The sequence below is a fragment of the Colius striatus genome, chromosome 3 (assembly GCF_028858725.1).
Source record: "Colius striatus isolate bColStr4 chromosome 3, bColStr4.1.hap1, whole genome shotgun sequence".
NCBI classification, from domain to species: Eukaryota; Metazoa; Chordata; class Aves; order Coliiformes; family Coliidae; genus Colius; species Colius striatus.
Genome location: NC_084761.1, coordinates 1502854 through 1518545, shown reverse-complemented (window position 1 = coordinate 1518545; position 15692 = coordinate 1502854). Strand labels below are relative to the sequence as shown.

Here is a 15692-nt window from a genome sequence, read left to right as displayed (position 1 = left end):
CCATAGCACATGGGGTGTGTGTCCCCAGCACATGGGGTGTGTGTCCATAGCACATGGGGTGTGTGTTCCCACAGCACATGGGTTGTGTGTCCATAGCACATGGGGTGTGTGTGTCCATAGCACATGGGGTGTGTGTGTCCATAGCACATGGGGTGTGTCCCCACAGCACATGGGGTGTGTGTGTCCATAGCACATGGGGTGTGTGTGTCCCCACAGCACATGGGTTGTGTGTGTCCATAGCACATGGGGTGTGTGTGTCCATAGCACATGGGGTGTGTGTCCATAGCACATGGGGTGTGTCCCCACAGCACATGGGGTGTGTGTCCATAGCACATGGGGTGTGTGTGTCCCCACAGCACATGGGGTGTGTGTGTCCATAGCACATGGGGTGTGTGTGTCCCCACAGCACATGGGGTGTGTGTGTCCACAGCACATGGGTTGTGTGTGTCCATAGCACATGGGTTGTGTGTCCATAGCACATGGGGTGTGTGTCCCCACAGCACATGGGGTTGTGTGTGTCCATAGCACATGGGGTGTGTGTCCATAGCACATGGGTGTGTGTGTCCCCACAGCACATGGGGTTGTGTGTGTCCATAGCACATGGGGTGTGTGTTCATAGCACATGGGTTGTGTGTGTCCCCACAGCACATGGGGTTGTGTGTCCACAGCACATGGGTTGTGTGTCCATAGCACATGGGGTGTGTGTCCATAGCACATGGGGGGTGTGTCCATAGCACATGGGGTGTGTGTCCATAGCACATGGGGGGTGTGTGTCCATAGCACATGGGGGGTGTGTCCATAGCACATGGGGTGTGTGTCCCCACAGCACATGGGGTGTGTCCCCACAGCACATGGGGTGTGTGTCCCCAGCACATGGGGTGTGTGTCCATAGCACATGGGGTGTGTGTCCCCAGCACATGGGTTGTGTGTCCATAGCACATGGGGTGTGTGTTCCCACAGCACATGGGTTGTGTGTCCATAGCACATGGGGTGTGTGTGTCCATAGCACATGGTGTGTGTGTTCCCACAGCACATGGGTTGTGTGTCCATAGCACATGGGGTGTGTGTGTCCATAGCACATGGGGTGTGTGTGTCCCCACAGCACATGGGTTGTGTGTGTCCCCAGCACATGGGGTGTGTGTGTCCCCAGCACATGGGGTGTGTGTCCCCACAGCACATGGGGTTGTGTGTGTCCATAGCACATGGGGTGTGTGTCCATAGCACATGGGGTGTGTGTGTCCCCACAGCACATGGGTTGTGTGTGTCCCCAGCACATGGGGTGTGTGTGTCCATAGCACATGGGGTGTGTGTCCATAGCACATGGGTGTGTGTGTCCCCACAGCACATGGGGTTGTGTGTGTCCATAGCACATGGGGTGTGTGTTCATAGCACATGGGTTGTGTGTGTCCATAGCACATGGGGTGTGTGTTCCCACAGCACATGGGTTGTGTGTCCATAGCACATGGGGTGTGTGTGTCCATAGCACATGGGGTGTGTGTGTCCCCACAGCACATGGGTTGTGTGTGTCCCCAGCACATGGGGTGTGTGTGTCCATAGCACATGGGGTGTGTGTCCATAGCACATGGGTGTGTGTGTCCCCACAGCACATGGGGTTGTGTGTGTCCATAGCACATGGGGTGTGTGTTCATAGCACATGGGTTGTGTGTGTCCCCACAGCACATGGGGTTGTGTGTGTCCCCACAGCACATGGGGTTGTGTGTGTCCATAGCACATGGGGTGTGTGTCCCCACAGCACATGGGGTGTGTGTCCATAGCACATGGGTGTGTGTGTCCCCACAGCACATGGGGTGTGTGTGTCCCCACAGCACATGGGGTGTGTGTCCACAGCACAGGGGGGTCCTGCTCTGAAATTGCTGTTCCTGTTGCAATAGAAGGATTTTCTATCCAACATGTAGAGTTACTGCTCTCTCTCTCTCTCCCTGTGTGGCTTTTGGGAGAGCAGAAGATTGACTTACAAGACCCATCCATCTGTTTCAGTGTATAGTTAATCCTTTAGGTGGAATAGTAACCTGTTGTTTACTAACAGAGTTATCTGGGTTTTATATGACAGCTGTTGAAGAAAAAACAAGCTTTTCTGAGTTGCAGGAGGTTAATCTGCCAGCAGTGCCTGGCTAGGCTGGCACCCTTGTTGTCTGTGGGCTGAGAAGTACTGGTGTTCCCTGCCTGCCTCAGCTTCTCTGGGTGGCTGAGGGGAACTTCTGGTCAGAGTCTGTACCTTCCCCAAAACATGCCTTTGCACTTAACTGCCTACAAAAGAAACAAGCTAAAGGTTGGTTTACCATCCTTTTTTGTTGCAGTGAGAACTGAACTAGTGCAGGTGCAGAGTATACTGTCATGCTGTGTTGCCTGTGTGCCTCAGGAGGCTGTGTGGGGTTTGGTACCAGTGTGGATGGGCAACGCTGCCACTGCAGAAAGAGGGGTCACGCTGCATGGGCCCTTCCTGTCTTCCAGCCCACCACGCTGGGTGACTAAAGATGCCCTCTGAGGTAACACCAGCATTAAGATGGGTGTTTTGGTTCATGGCCCTGATCTTTTCTTTCAGAGCTGCTCAGCAGCATGCTAGAGGGTGTGAAGTGCCACCTGGACAGCAGCCTGCCCCACGTGCGGCGCCTGGGCATGGTTGTGGCAGAGAGCATTAGTTCCAGAGTAAACACTGATGGGCCTGTCCTCAAGTTTCAGGTGAAGATTGTTATGGAATATATGTCTGGTGTACAGGACTGAGAGGAAATGGGTGTTTGCAGATCCATCAGGGGTGGGTGTGAGGAGGCTGGAGCCAGGCTGTGCTCAGGGATGGACAATGACGGGACAAGGGGCAACAAGCTGCAACAGAAGAGGTTCCAAAGCAACACCAGGACAAAGTTATTCCCTGTTGAGGTGAGGGAGCACTGGCAGGGGCTGCCCAGATGGGCTGTGGAGGCTCCTTCTCTGGAGACATCCCAACCCAGCTGGATGAGTCCCTGTGTGCCCTGCTCTAGGTGCTGCTGCTCTGGCAGGGGGGTTGCACTGGCTGAGCTTTGCAGCTCCCCTCCAGCCCTTGGGATGCTGTAATTCTGTGAAGCAAAAGCTTCAAACCAGATGATCCAGGGCATTGTAGCAAGATCTAACAACCACTGAGGCAGCAGCTCCTTCAAGTAGGATGTCTATTGACAGACAAAAGAAATGCATAGCAAATAGCCAGGTGAGAGTGACTTCAGAGTGTGACCTGATGGCAGAGTTGAGGGTGAACTGTTGATAACAAAGGACTGACAGAGGGTTATTCAAACCCAAAGCAGTGAGGAGTGTTCAGTCCCTGTGATGCTGAGTTCAGCTTTCCAAGACTGACACAGAGAGTTTGTTGGAATTATGTGTTAGTCAGAGGAATTCCTGGAAGCCTGCAGTCCCTCACATCACCTTGCCAGCCTGGAGATGTTGTAAAGCCTGCAGGAACGTTCAGGCAAGGTCTGATCAGCTGTCACTGCTAAATGTAGGGACACAGGTGGCTGTAGAGCAGAAGGACCTTACTGCTGGCAGCACAGTGATGGAAATGGGATTGGGGGAGGTTTGGCTGCTCAGGGTTCAATCTTTATCACACAGCAGAAGGGTCAAAGGTTGAATGCTGGGCTTTGCAGTCCAATACAGTGCAGTAACTGTTATTCCTGCATGTCCAGTATGAAGAAGATGATGAAGTAAGAGAATTGAAGTCCCTTCTGGTGCAGACTCCAGCACTCTGTGTTGTCTCCAGCCTTCCAGAGGATGGGTAAGACACTGCTGCAATTCACCTCCAGGCCATCTTTTGCCCTTCTCTGTGCCTTTTCTGAGTTTCACACTGGAACTCTCTACAGCATTCAACATGTCTTACATGATTTAAGGGTTATAAGGCACCTTATAGTACAGTGTAGTCTTGTTAAACTCATCATTCAGGTGGGAGTATGGATGTATTAGCCTTGCTTGTTTGCTAGCTGCAGGTGGTGAAGCCATGCTGCAGGGCCTGACATGCCCCTTGGGTAGAACCAAATGGGCCTTTCTCTTGCCATGGTGGCATTTGGGCCATCTGCCCCCAGCCCATCCATCCCTGAGGAAAATCTACCCTGTCTCTCAGTTTACAAACTGGTTCTTTGCTGAGGCTCTCAGGAGCACTTCATTTTATCAGCAGATGAGTGAAGCACTTCATGTTATTAGCAAATGAGGCTGTGCAGTACTCCAGGGAAGCCCAGAAGATTCATTGTTCCCATTTTAGGGTCATAATTGGCATAGATAGTATCTGAGAAGCAGAGAGGACCTGCCACAGAGATAGCTGCAGAGATGGAGACAAAAAGTCTCCATTATTGTATTCACTCCACTAGCAAAGGCTGAAGATGTTTTGTTCCCCATTTGTTCAGTTTCATTCCCAGCTTCCTTTTCAGCCAGAGATCACAGATGGATCTTTCCCTCCCATGCTGGGTTAGTGCAGGGCAGCACAGCAGAGCAGCTGCCCTGGCCTTTGTTATCCATTGCTGTTCTGCTCCTCCCCTCACCTCTTCTCCTCCCCAAGGTTTTGCTCCTTGTGTTGGCCAAGCTAAGTGGGAGACTGCAGCAGAGAGAGCTGTCAGCAAGGGCTGATGGTGTCAGTAGCTTCTTGCTTCTCAGTAAGGACTGATACTTTATTTGCTTCAATATTCTCTGCTCCTTGCAGCAAGAGTGAGAAAGCAGATGCTGCACAGCCATTGGTGTTGGAAAGCAACGAGAAGTCCCACTCAGCAGCCTCTGTGATGCCAGCTGAGGAGTCAGATGCTGAGCTTGACAGGTATGGGGCAAGACACTGGTAGGAAATGGGAGATGAGAGCAGATGTGGGGAGAAGGGAGCTATCAGTAGCTGCATCACTTGGTAAATGCTGTGCTTCCTGAGCTTGTTGAGCTGAGGGGTGTGCAGCACTCAGGTATGTTGGTCAGTGATTTGAGTACAGCCTGCACTGTGTACAACCACTGCACTTATTCCACTTGTCTCAGATGTTTCCTGGCCTTGTGACTAGATGTACCCATTTCAGTAGTGGGCCTGCCTTTCTCTGTCACTTCAGCCTAAAGAAATCCCTCAGGCACCTGCCTCCTTCCTGCACTTGACCAGGAGACCCAGTTCCAGAGCTGGTCTCAGACCTCTCTTTTCACTGAGCTTTGGAGTCATTCCTGGAGCTTCCCAAGGAGCCTTTCCAGGAGGGGCTTCCCCAGCACTGCTGGCTGATGCAAGAGTGAGGGTGGCAGAGCTGGAGAAAGGAAGGACATCTACAGCCCACAGACTGACCCCTGCCTTTATTTCCTTTGCAGTGATGATGACCTCATCCCCTATGACATGTCAGGTGATAAAGAACTGAAGGCCAAGGCTCCTGTGTACATCCGAGACTGTATTGAAGGTGAGAGGTTTTGGGCTGTGCCTTTGTTTTGGGGAGTGTCTGTGTGATTTATTCTTTCCCTGAGCTAGCCTGAAGAAGCTGTAGGATTTCAGCAGTCTGAGCTGGGGTGTTAAGTGCCATTTCTGAGTGATTTCAGTTCCTAACGTGTGCTGGGTCAGTGGTATATACCTGCAACAAGGCAAACCATTAACAGAGGAGAGCTGGGGGGGGATATTCTCCAGCAGAACCATTCTGGTAACAGCTTCTGTTTATCTTTTGATTCCCTTCAGTCCTGACAGGATCTGAGGAGGATGTGGACAAATGGGAAGCTACAGTCAAGGCTCTTGAGAGCTTGGTCCGAAAGAATCCGGCAGCAACCAGAGAGGTGAAGTGCTATGAGCTAAATTACCAGTGGGCTGGTTGCCCTCATGAGGAGACTAAACACACCAACACAGCAGCAGGCCAGGCTGGTGTGGGCCTGGATTTAAAGGTTTTAACTTGGGAAGTTGGGGGTGTAAAGGAATTCTTGCTTAGGAGGTTGATCCACGGAGCACAAGGGAACAAAGCAGCAGGGGAAGGTGCTGGCAGCAGTGTGGCATTCAGCAGCTGCAGCACTGAGGATGAGGTGAATTGTAAGCAGAGCTTGCCAGTAACATGAGGAGGCAGAGGAAGCCTCATGCTTTGTGCTGGTGGCAGAAAACATCAGCACTTCAGTTTACAGAGCAGCCACAGGTTCCACAGAGCAGTTGGGTTTCCTTTTGGATTGAACCAGCTCTGCATTGAAATGGAATTTCATTGTTCCCCAGCAAAAAGGGGCTTGAAATCAAATGGACTTTCCCTAGGTGCTTGTATAAGCATTAATGCCTTCTGGAGGGAGCAGTTGGATTGTCTTGGTCAAGATGAACAGCTCAGGTGAGAGGAACCTGGCACAGGGTCCCTGGTGTGATGAGTGAGCGCTCCAAGCTGGCAGAGATACAGGCCCCTGCCAAGGGCAGGGGTGCAGGCAGGCTGCTGAGCAGGATGGGCTTTGGATGTGGTGCTGCACCTTTGAACCCATCAGTTCTAGCCACAGCCCTCCTCTATCATCATGCCACCACTTGTTCAAACAGCCAAAGTGAAGTTGGACAGAGAGCTCAGCACAGGGATCTGCTCAGCGTTGGGAGAAGCTTGTCCTGATGGCATTGAGCTTAATGTGCATTCTCTCCCTCCTAACACACATGCTGCCTGTATTCCAGCCCCTCATTGTCTCTGTTAAACATTAGAAATGGTGTGTAAATCCTGTGAGGAAACTGGGGATTTGATTCCTTCTTTCCTGTCTTGAGCAGGTTAGTGTGGAGCTGGCAAAAATCCTTCTGCACCTGGAGGAGAAGACCTTTGTTGAAGGATTTGTGGAGCTCCGACAGAGAGCTCAAGTGGCTGTTTTGACCACAGACCCAATACCTGTGAGTCCCTCTCACTGCTGCCCTTTTACCAGCTGAGGCACAGGGGTAACACTGAAGGAGCTGAAGTTTCTTACCAGCTTGATAGAGGCAGCTGTGAGATTGTGGTAGGGCAGCTGGGTCAGGTCCCACAGCATTTCCACAGGGATGGTGGGCTGTGCACTGAGGAATCCACAGTGGGTGAGTGAACTCAGAGCTGCAAGGGACTGGAGGAGCTGTTTGGAGGCTGAGTAATTCAACAGGGACTTGTTGCACTGAAGGGGAGATTCTTTCACATAGGAGGAAGCTGAGGCACAAAGAGCTTCTCTAGAAGAAGACTTGACTGGTGATTGTGATCATAGAGTTGTGGAATGGTTTGAGTTGGAAGGGACCCTTAAAGTATCATCAGCTTCCAGCCCTCCCCGCTCTGGTCAGGGACATCTTTCACTAAATGAGGTTCCTCAAAGCCCCTCTGAACCTGCCCTTAGAGTCACAGAATGGTGGGGGTTGGAAGAGAGATCATCTAGTCCAACCCTCCTGCAGAAGCAGATCCCACCTAGACATTGGACACTTCTTGTGATGGGACATCCACAGCCTGCCTGGGCAACCAGTTCCAGTGTCTCAGCACCCTCACAGTAAAGAGTCACTTCCTTAAGTCTGCTCTAGGTGTAGCCTGTGTCAGCACACAACTGTTACCCTGGGACCTTTCGGTACAGCCCCTGGTAAAAAGTCTCTCTCCATCTTAGAAGCCCCCTTTAAGGATTGAAGGGCCACAGTAGGGTTGTCTCCCAAGTGCCAGAGCTGCCATGGCAGCTGTTGGGGTGCCTCTGCATGGGGAGCAGACAGGAATGGCAAATCCCTGTTCTCCTTTACTTCCTTTGGGAGGATCTGGAGGTGGAAGTGTCTGAGTTTCCCCTCCTTGCACAGTGTGTCTCTTCCCTTTTCTTGGAGGCTTGTTGTTAACTAAGGGGCAGCTGGCTTTCTGCTTTTAGTACTGGTGTGAAGGCTGTTTCCAGCCTGGGTCTGTGTTCCTCATGCCTTGATTCCTCTGTACAGGTAGCAAAGTACTTGACCTCCCAGTTCTACTCCCTGAACTACAGCCTCCGCCAGCGCATGGACGTGCTCGACGTGAGTGCTCTGCTCTTCCCACTTCCCTCCTGCCTTTGTTACTCCAGCCCCAACACACTCCCTCCTGCTCCCCACACCCCCCCATGGGATGAGGAGGGGATTGGAAAAGGAAATCAAGACTCCTGGGTTAAGATGAGAACAGGTATAATCACTAATCTGTTATATGAGTAAGAAGATAGAATGGTCATTAAGAGAAACAAGCCCCAAGAGAAGCCAAGTGCTGCCCAGTGCAGCTGCTCCCCACCCCTTGACCCAGCAGCCACCCCCCTCCCAGCCAACCCCCCCAGTGCCTACACTGGGCAGGACAGCCCATGGCATGGCCCAGCCCTGGGGCTGGCTGGGGCCTTGTTCTCTCTTGTCCTCACCCAATTACCCTGTTCCTTAATGACCCCTTTTGGACAGAACCACCCTCTTTTTATCACCTAGGTGTTGGTTTTGGCAGCTCAGGAGCTGTCCTATCCCAAATCCCATGGGAAGACCAAGCAGCCTGATGCCCAAAAACCTTGTATCCAAGTCCTTCCTGCAAGTGATAGCCCCAAGGACTGGAGAAGAATCGTTGATGAGAGGATCAAGAGCAAGACTCGGAGATTTGCTACGGTGAGGCCAGGGCAGAAACAAACTCAGGTCAAATCCAGCAGAAACAGGGTCACTGGGAGCTGCTGGAGTTGTGTGTGAAACTGGGCTGAGGCCAAAGGAAAGACACTGTCACTCGAAATAGAAATTTATCATAGGATCTGGCTGAATCCACCATGTCCTGTAATCATCTCCCAGCAGGGAGAGGAAGAGAAAGCCTGAGCTCCCTGCCCTGCATGGAGGGGTGGTTGCTGCTGTTCTGTGCTTGTCTGGCCGCTGCAGGGAGCTGTGACTGCACCTCACTGATGCCAGAGCCTCCCCTTCACACCAGCTGCCTCTGGACTCTCTCAGCCTTCCCATTTTTTCCAGGAGGTCAACTGATGCCAGTGTGCAAGTTCCCAGAACTCCCCTGTGGGTCACCCTGGAGAACTTGCTTTCAAACCTCCTTTTATCCCTTGCACGTTCTCACTTCTGCTGTGTAACCCAGCAGCACTGGGCTGCTCTGTGCTGCAGCATCCTGCTGTGTGACAGCATCCGAAGTGGGAAGTGAGCCAGCCAGTCTGGAAACCAGCAGCCACAGGTGTACAAGCAAGCAGTGGCTGCAAGGAACCCACAGTCTTGAACAGTGTCCAGTGAAGTGGAAGGCTCAGGTGCTGAATCGTGGGTCTCAGTGTCTTTCTTTTGCCTTGGACAGGGTCAGTCTCAAGTGGAACAGACTTTCAGCCCCAATGAGTTCAATTCTGTTGCTGGACACTTCTTTTTTCCCTTGATTCAGCACTTTGACAGGTGAGTGTGAAGAGCTGGGGCTGTGGGCATGGCAGCTGCTTTCTGCTTGTTCTGCTTGCCTCACAGCAGCAGCCTAAAGCCCAGAGGCTGTGTGGGAGCCCAGTGACACCACACTGATGGCTGCCTCCTGCCTAGGGCTTAGAGATGAGGGGTTTGTGGTCTCCCAGATGTATCCAGTGAAGTCTTGTTGGGCAGGAGGGTGTGAGACCCTGCAGAACTGAAGGTGCTTCATGAGGAGTGACCTGTCAGCAGGTGCTCAGGCAGATGGATCACTTGGGCAGCTCCAGACCAGTTGTCTTGGCTGACCCTCTGCCTTGGGAGGTTCATACAGAGCCACACAGCTCAGACTGCAGTCTCTAACCATAGTTAACTCTGTCACTTGGGCTGGTGCTTCTGACATGGGGTAGGACACAGGACACAGTTTCTTGTCCAGCACTCAAGTCTTTGCTTACCCAATAACTGATTCTGTAATACCAGTCTAATGGTTTGCTTCCAGGATGGCAGTGGGGTGAGCTTGGTGTGCAGTTCTTTCTGCTGTAGAACCTGCTGTAAGGGGGGGGGGTCACTGCTGGCCTGGGAGCAAAGAGGAGAGCCATCAGCCATGGCTGTGTTGAACTGGGACCGGCTACAATGGCTGCTGTCAGAGGGACTCAGGCTCATGGGGGACAGTTGGCCTGGTCCAACCACCCTGAGTGTTCCAGAGATGCACAGATCAGCCTCCTGGCTGCTACAGGACTCTCTCTTCCTTGCACTTGCAGGCCTTTGACAACATTTGATCTCCTGGGGGAAGACCACTTGGTCCTTGGAAGACTGGTGCACACTTTAGCTGTTCTGATGTACTTGGCTGTCAACACTGTGGTAAGAAAAGCTGCCTGAGCTGGCTGGGAGCAGGATGGCAGTGCCCAGACCTCCTGCAGACACAGCAGGAGAGGCTACAGCCTTCTGAACCAGCACTGTGCTCTGGGGCCTGCTGCACTTGCACTGGCAGCAAGTTTGGGTCCCATGTGCTGAGAAGCTGTGAAAAGGGGCTGGGAAGAACCAGTCAGGAGCTTCAGGGCACCCCTGCACTCTGCTGCAGCTTCTGCTAGGAAAACCCAGCAGCTGTGGGAGGCTGGCCACGTCAATTTCCTCACCTGTAAAATACTGATAACCCCCATCTTCCCACCAGTGTGTCTGTCACATGTTTCACTCGTGTCCTACCTGTGTTCTGCAGGCAGCCCCTGCCATGGGGAAGGCACTGCTGGAGTTTGGCTGGGCCCTGCGCTTCCACACCGACCCGTGAGTCGCACTTTTGGCTTTCACTTTGGGAGGTCAGCTGGGAGCTCTGTCCCTGTCCAAGAGCAGCACCCCACTGGGTGGCAGGGATGTGCCACAGGAACTCTGCTCTCCTCTCCCTCCTTACCACAGAGCATTGCAGGAATGGCTCATGAAACGTGTCAAGAACACGTCACTGCTTTAACACCAAACCAACACAGGAACTTGGTGGCTTCTTAGTGTGGAGGTGCAGCCATTGCCTAGACAAAGCTCCCCATGGGGTGGTTTTGTCTCTGTTTACTTGCAGAGCTCAGAGAACTGCAGATTTAATCCCAGCATTCAAGGCTGGGAAGAAATTAAGACATCCAACCACCCTGCTGGAAACACCCCGTCCCTGCCCTGCTCTCACACCCCTGCAGGACTCTGGGTTAGGTGGGCACTGCCAGCTGGGGCATGGCCACACTCCTCAGCAGTAGGAACATGGCAAAAGTGCTCATCAGCACAAGCAGCTGCAACCACAGAGGTGAGGAAATGGGAGGCAGAGGCTGAAGGCTGTAAGCAGTCCCCTGTCCCAGCAGGTACGTGCGCCAGGGGCTCCTGTCCTGCATCTCCTCCGTGCTCCTCAGCGTCCCTGCGCAGCGCCTGCTGGAAGATGTGGCAGAGGAGCTGCTGGAGACTCAGTCCTGGCTGGGAGGTAAGATGATGTGTGTGTTTCTCAGCAGTGGTGTAGCCTCTAATTGTGAACGTGCTGGTGTCTGTGCAGCAGAGCTTTGCATGATGTAGCCTGTCAGTTCAGGAGCCAGCCTGCCCTGTGCTGTGCACACATGTCACTGAGGAGTCAACAGCAGCAGCTGAGCTGTGTGTGGCATTTCAGTGTGGTTGTCCTCACCCCACAGGCCACCCAAATGCACCCCCAACTGTATCCTCTGCTCCTTTTCTCTGAGCATCCAGCCACTCCTCTCCTGACGCTGCAGGCAGTGCTGGCACACTGCATGTGGCATCCAGGCAGTGACTGTGACCAGCAGTGACTGACAGGGCTCCACTAGTGCTAAGAACAGGAGGAAGAGCATGGCCCTGTGTCCTGGCTTCTGGTGGCTGATGGAAAGAACAACTATGAAAGGCAGCAGGTGACATCACCCAACAGCCAGGAGCTGTGGGCAAGGGTTCTGGTGGGCTGCACAGGTTGGAAGTACCAGAGGAAATCGTGCTGCGTGCTCTGAAGCCTCCCCTGTGTTCTGCTGTGACTCCCAGGGTTGGTTTCCTTCAGCATTCTCCCTCTTGGTGAGCTGGCTGCCCCGAGGGAGCAGGCAGGAAGCGATGCTGACACGGGCAGCCTCTGCTCCCTGCAGCTTGTGCAGCTCTGTGCCCTTCAAAAGGAAGGGAGCAGCCTCGTGGGGCTGAAAGCTTTGCTTTCCCATGACACAGTGTGCTCTGAGGAATCTGCTTGTCTCTGCACTTACTGCTGCTGTTACTGAGTGAAGCCTTTCCAGGAATGACAGCAATGCATTTGCAGTGTGAAGGTCTGTGTAAGCTGCTTTTAATGAGTTCTTTTTGGAAGGAGGAGGAGGACAGAGCTGACAGCAACTGCTGAGGCCTGGGCTAGTGCCTTTGCATGAATATGGTAGGGTAGGGCCTGGTGGGAACCTGAGCAGGGGGAGGTCACTGCTGTGTGGAGAGGAAAGAGGGAAGATGTTGTAGAAGCCATTCAGAAGCCTGAAAAGACACAACTGCACAGCTGGTAGGATGTAAGTGCAACTTAAAACGGCTTCTAGAGCCGGGAGGCACCGGGCTGCAGGACAGAACATGTCCCCCACGAAGCATCTAGGAGAAACCTGCAGCTCTCTGCAGTTGCTCCTTGTCTCTCAGCCTGTGCAGCTTGCTGGCAGTGTGCATATGACTGACTGCTCCTGCCAGGGCACTGCCTGCTTGGTTGCTCTGGGGAGAGAGACCAGGATCCACGTCCTCCTCCTCCTCCTTGCCTGCCACTGCCCTTAGTGCCACGTTGGACCCGCTGCTGAGTGACCCAGAGGGGAGGGAGGGAGCACTGAAACATTTCTAGGAAACAGTTCCTTTGATTCCTCAGCAGCTGCCTTTGAGGGAATTCCCCAGCCCTTGCAAGGGCTGCAGGGCTGTGTCACAGGCAGTTGCCTTTCTGTGCAGAGCTCAGCGGTGCCCTGTGCCTCCCTTCCAGTGGCAGCAGTTCAAGCTCCCTGCTCGTGCTGATGGCAGCCAGTGCCAGCATCGGGCTCCTGATCCCTCTGCAGCCTCCCCCCTTCTTGCCTGCTGTAGAGGGAGCTTGGAAGCAGCAGGGTGAAGCTCTCCCCGAGGTTATAAATAGCTGTGTCCACGGGTGAGTCATGTGTTTGGGCTGACAGAGCCGGGCCCCGAGCACACGCTCGTGCGTACGGGATATCCTCCCACGGGCTCCCTGCTCTGCCAGCCTCCCCCTGCTCACACATCCTGCCTGCATCCTGGCTCTGCAGGCCCAGCAGGGCCCCTGCAACAACAGCTGCTGCAAGCAGCCTCGTGCCCTCCCTTACATGCAGCTGCAGGGGGACAGAGCTGCTGCTCTGCCAGAGGGATCTCTCAGAAGGGAGGATGCCTTGGAGCTGGGACCTTCCCATCTCTCTGGGCTGCAGGGCGCAGGAGGGAGCACTGAGCATTTGTTCAGGTGGCAGAGGGGAGACTTGAGGCCTTTGAGTAAGTGGGTTGCTGATTACAAACTGCATTCCTGCTGCTGCCTCAGCTGCAGAAAGGCTGTGGATGGCTCAAGGGCACCGGTGTGACTGCAGCATGCTGCTTCTCCCCTGCAAGGCCACACAGACGGGCTCAGTGCTGCTTCAACCCTGATTGTTTCTGCTACCAGGGACCTGAGCAGCAGGGGCTCAGCTGGATTGGTGCTGCAGGAGGTGACCAGGTTGGCACATCTCTGCTGCCTGTGCCCACATCATCCCTGCAGGTGCTGGCTCAGCCCAGCCGTGGCTGCACACGGTGCTGCCCTGTCACAGGCGCTGACACAGGAGGAAGGGGCAGGTGAAGGGCCCTTCTTCTCATTCCTCAACTAACAGTGGCCACTTCTCTTACAGATGTGCTGGAGAAAGACCCAGATGGGGACTGCAGGAGGCTGGCCTTGCAGAACTTGCTCCTCATGGAGAACCTGAAAAAGAAACTCGAATCTGCCCCTTCCTAGCTGAAAGGTAAAATGACCTTTACCTCACGCTCTTGCCAGCTGGATGTGTGTGGGCACTGCTGGGGCCTCTTGGGCAGTCACCTGGCTGGAGAGGAGGAAGAAGGGGGGAGGGTGCAGAGCTGGGAGCCAGCGAACCCGACTTGACATCTGGACTTTGTAGTGGAGGCCAATTGAGTGAGCTATTGCCATCCGGTACGGGGTGTACAGATGCAGGAAGGCAGGCCAGCACCATCCTCCCCCTCCCAGCCCCCACCCCCAGCTATTTATAACCTTGGCAGGTTTGAGCACTCAGCTAAAAATACAGGGAAGATCTCATAGCAGACTTCTTGTCAGAACAACAGGAGGGCTGGAGAGGGCCACTTACCTCCCAGGGCCTGTGTGACATGGCCGTGCCCAAGGCTGCCACAGCTGACAGCAGTGGGGAGGGCTGGCACAGGGCAGGGAGCAGCACTGCTGCAGGGAGCTGAGCAGCTGCACTGAGGTTCTGAGAAGGTACCAAACCTCCAAGGCCTGAAGCAGAGCTGTGCTGTGGTCAGGGAGGAACAAAGCAGCAATTCCTCCTGTAGGAGTCTCTGCTCAAAGAGAATGAACGTCCACGTTTTTGACCTTAAGGTCTTCCCCAGCCCTTCTTCCCTGGAAGCATGCCACTTCAAAGGTGCACATTCACCCCAAGCTTTGAAGCAGGTCACAAAACAGGATAAAGAAGAACCCCTCTAAGCAGAAGGGCTGGTTGCTGTGACCTGTGTGGGGTGATGGGCAGCACAACCTCAGCTGCTGCTGCTGAGCTGCGCTTCTCGCCGGGGAAGAAGTCTGCACCCCCAGAGCTGAGTGGCACAGAGCAGCTGGCCAGGACTGTGCAAACAGCAAAAGAAGCTGGACAGGAGAAGAAGCTTCACTGGCTCCAAGTGACCCAGGTTGAGCAGGGAGGGTTGCACCCCCTGACCTCCACAGGTCCCTTCTGCCCCAGCCATGCCGTGGTGCTGAGGTTTGGTGCGAGGGGCAGCTCCAGCCTCTCTCACCCTGTGCTGCAGGTAAAAGTCTGTGGGTGACATACACCATGGGCTGGGGGAAGGCTCCCTTTGTTCTGCACTAGGGCAGCAGATGCACTTTTAGCCAAGCTGCTACCCAAATGGGTTTCAGAAGTTCTGACCTCCAGGAAACAACAAACCCCTCAGCACCTTGGCAGGTCCAAGCTGGACTTGAGAGTTGGAGTTTCCACCTCAGCTCCTCAGCTCTCTCCTGTACCTGAGCAAGGCCTGAGCATACAAGTAATGGAGTTCTTGGTGGCTGTTTTTCCCCCCTCACATTTATTAAAATGCTACCTTGTCTTAAAGTCCACTCTGTGTTTGGAAGGTGTCACAGCTCCTCCACTTCTTCAGCCACTTCTTCCTCTACCTCCTTGTTCTCCATGCTGCTGTGCTGAGGCTGCTCTGGAGCCAGGCTCTGGCTCAGGGGGATGCCCACACCTCGGTGAATGGCCTCGATGGTCTGCTGAGGCACGTAGCAGCTCAGGTTCAGGGGTGGGATCCTCCTCTGCATCTCCTCCAGGTAGCGGTGAGCCTACAGGAACACAGAGGTGAGGGGCAGAAGGCTGCTCAGGGATTCCCACGGACATCACAGCGTCACAGAATGGTGAAGGCTGGAAGGGCCCTGCAGAGCTGCTCCAGCCCCAGCCCCTGCTCCAGCAGCTTCCCCTGGCTCAGGGGCACAGGAACGTGTCCAGCTGGGGTTGGAAACCTCCTGAGAAGGAGCCTCCACACCCTCCCTGGGCAGCCTGGGCCAGGGCTCCCTCACCTCAGCACCAAAGGAGCTTCTCCTCCTGTGCCAGGGGAACTGTTTGTGTCCCAGCTGATGTCCATCACCCCTTGTCCTGTCCCTGGCCACCACAGAACAAAGTGTCCCCCCCATCCTCTGACACCCACCCTTCAGGTGCTGGGTTCATGCAGCAGGTTGTGGCTCAGGCCAGCACTGGTTGTGCAG

The 15692-nt window shown here is 54.1% G+C and overlaps 2 protein-coding genes across 3 annotated transcripts in view; one reads left to right on the top strand and one right to left on the bottom strand.

Annotated features, from left to right (window-relative positions):
- Positions 1 to 15692, top strand: part of TELO2 (telomere maintenance 2) — a 43459-nt gene that overhangs the window by 25700 nt on the left and 2067 nt on the right. Inside the window, exons 8-20 of the mRNA XM_061991928.1 lie at positions 2564 to 2700; positions 3669 to 3757; positions 4673 to 4783; positions 5299 to 5384; positions 5654 to 5748; positions 6689 to 6805; positions 7838 to 7909; positions 8336 to 8506; positions 9177 to 9268; positions 10027 to 10126; positions 10482 to 10546; positions 11101 to 11216; positions 13609 to 13719. Coding sequence (XP_061847912.1) covers positions 2564 to 2700; positions 3669 to 3757; positions 4673 to 4783; positions 5299 to 5384; positions 5654 to 5748; positions 6689 to 6805; positions 7838 to 7909; positions 8336 to 8506; positions 9177 to 9268; positions 10027 to 10126; positions 10482 to 10546; positions 11101 to 11216; positions 13609 to 13712 — 1355 coding nt within the window. The 3' untranslated portion in view covers positions 13713 to 13719. The remainder of the gene's footprint in view (positions 1 to 2563; positions 2701 to 3668; positions 3758 to 4672; positions 4784 to 5298; positions 5385 to 5653; positions 5749 to 6688; positions 6806 to 7837; positions 7910 to 8335; positions 8507 to 9176; positions 9269 to 10026; positions 10127 to 10481; positions 10547 to 11100; positions 11217 to 13608; positions 13720 to 15692) is intronic.
- IFT140 (intraflagellar transport 140) overlaps positions 15001 to 15692 on the bottom strand; it is a 73866-nt gene continuing 73174 nt past the window's right edge. For both annotated transcript variants that reach the window (XM_061994052.1, XM_061994053.1), the window contains one exon: positions 15001 to 15272. In XM_061994052.1, coding sequence (XP_061850036.1) covers positions 15069 to 15272 — 204 coding nt within the window. In that variant the 3' untranslated portion in view covers positions 15001 to 15068. The remainder of the gene's footprint in view (positions 15273 to 15692) is intronic.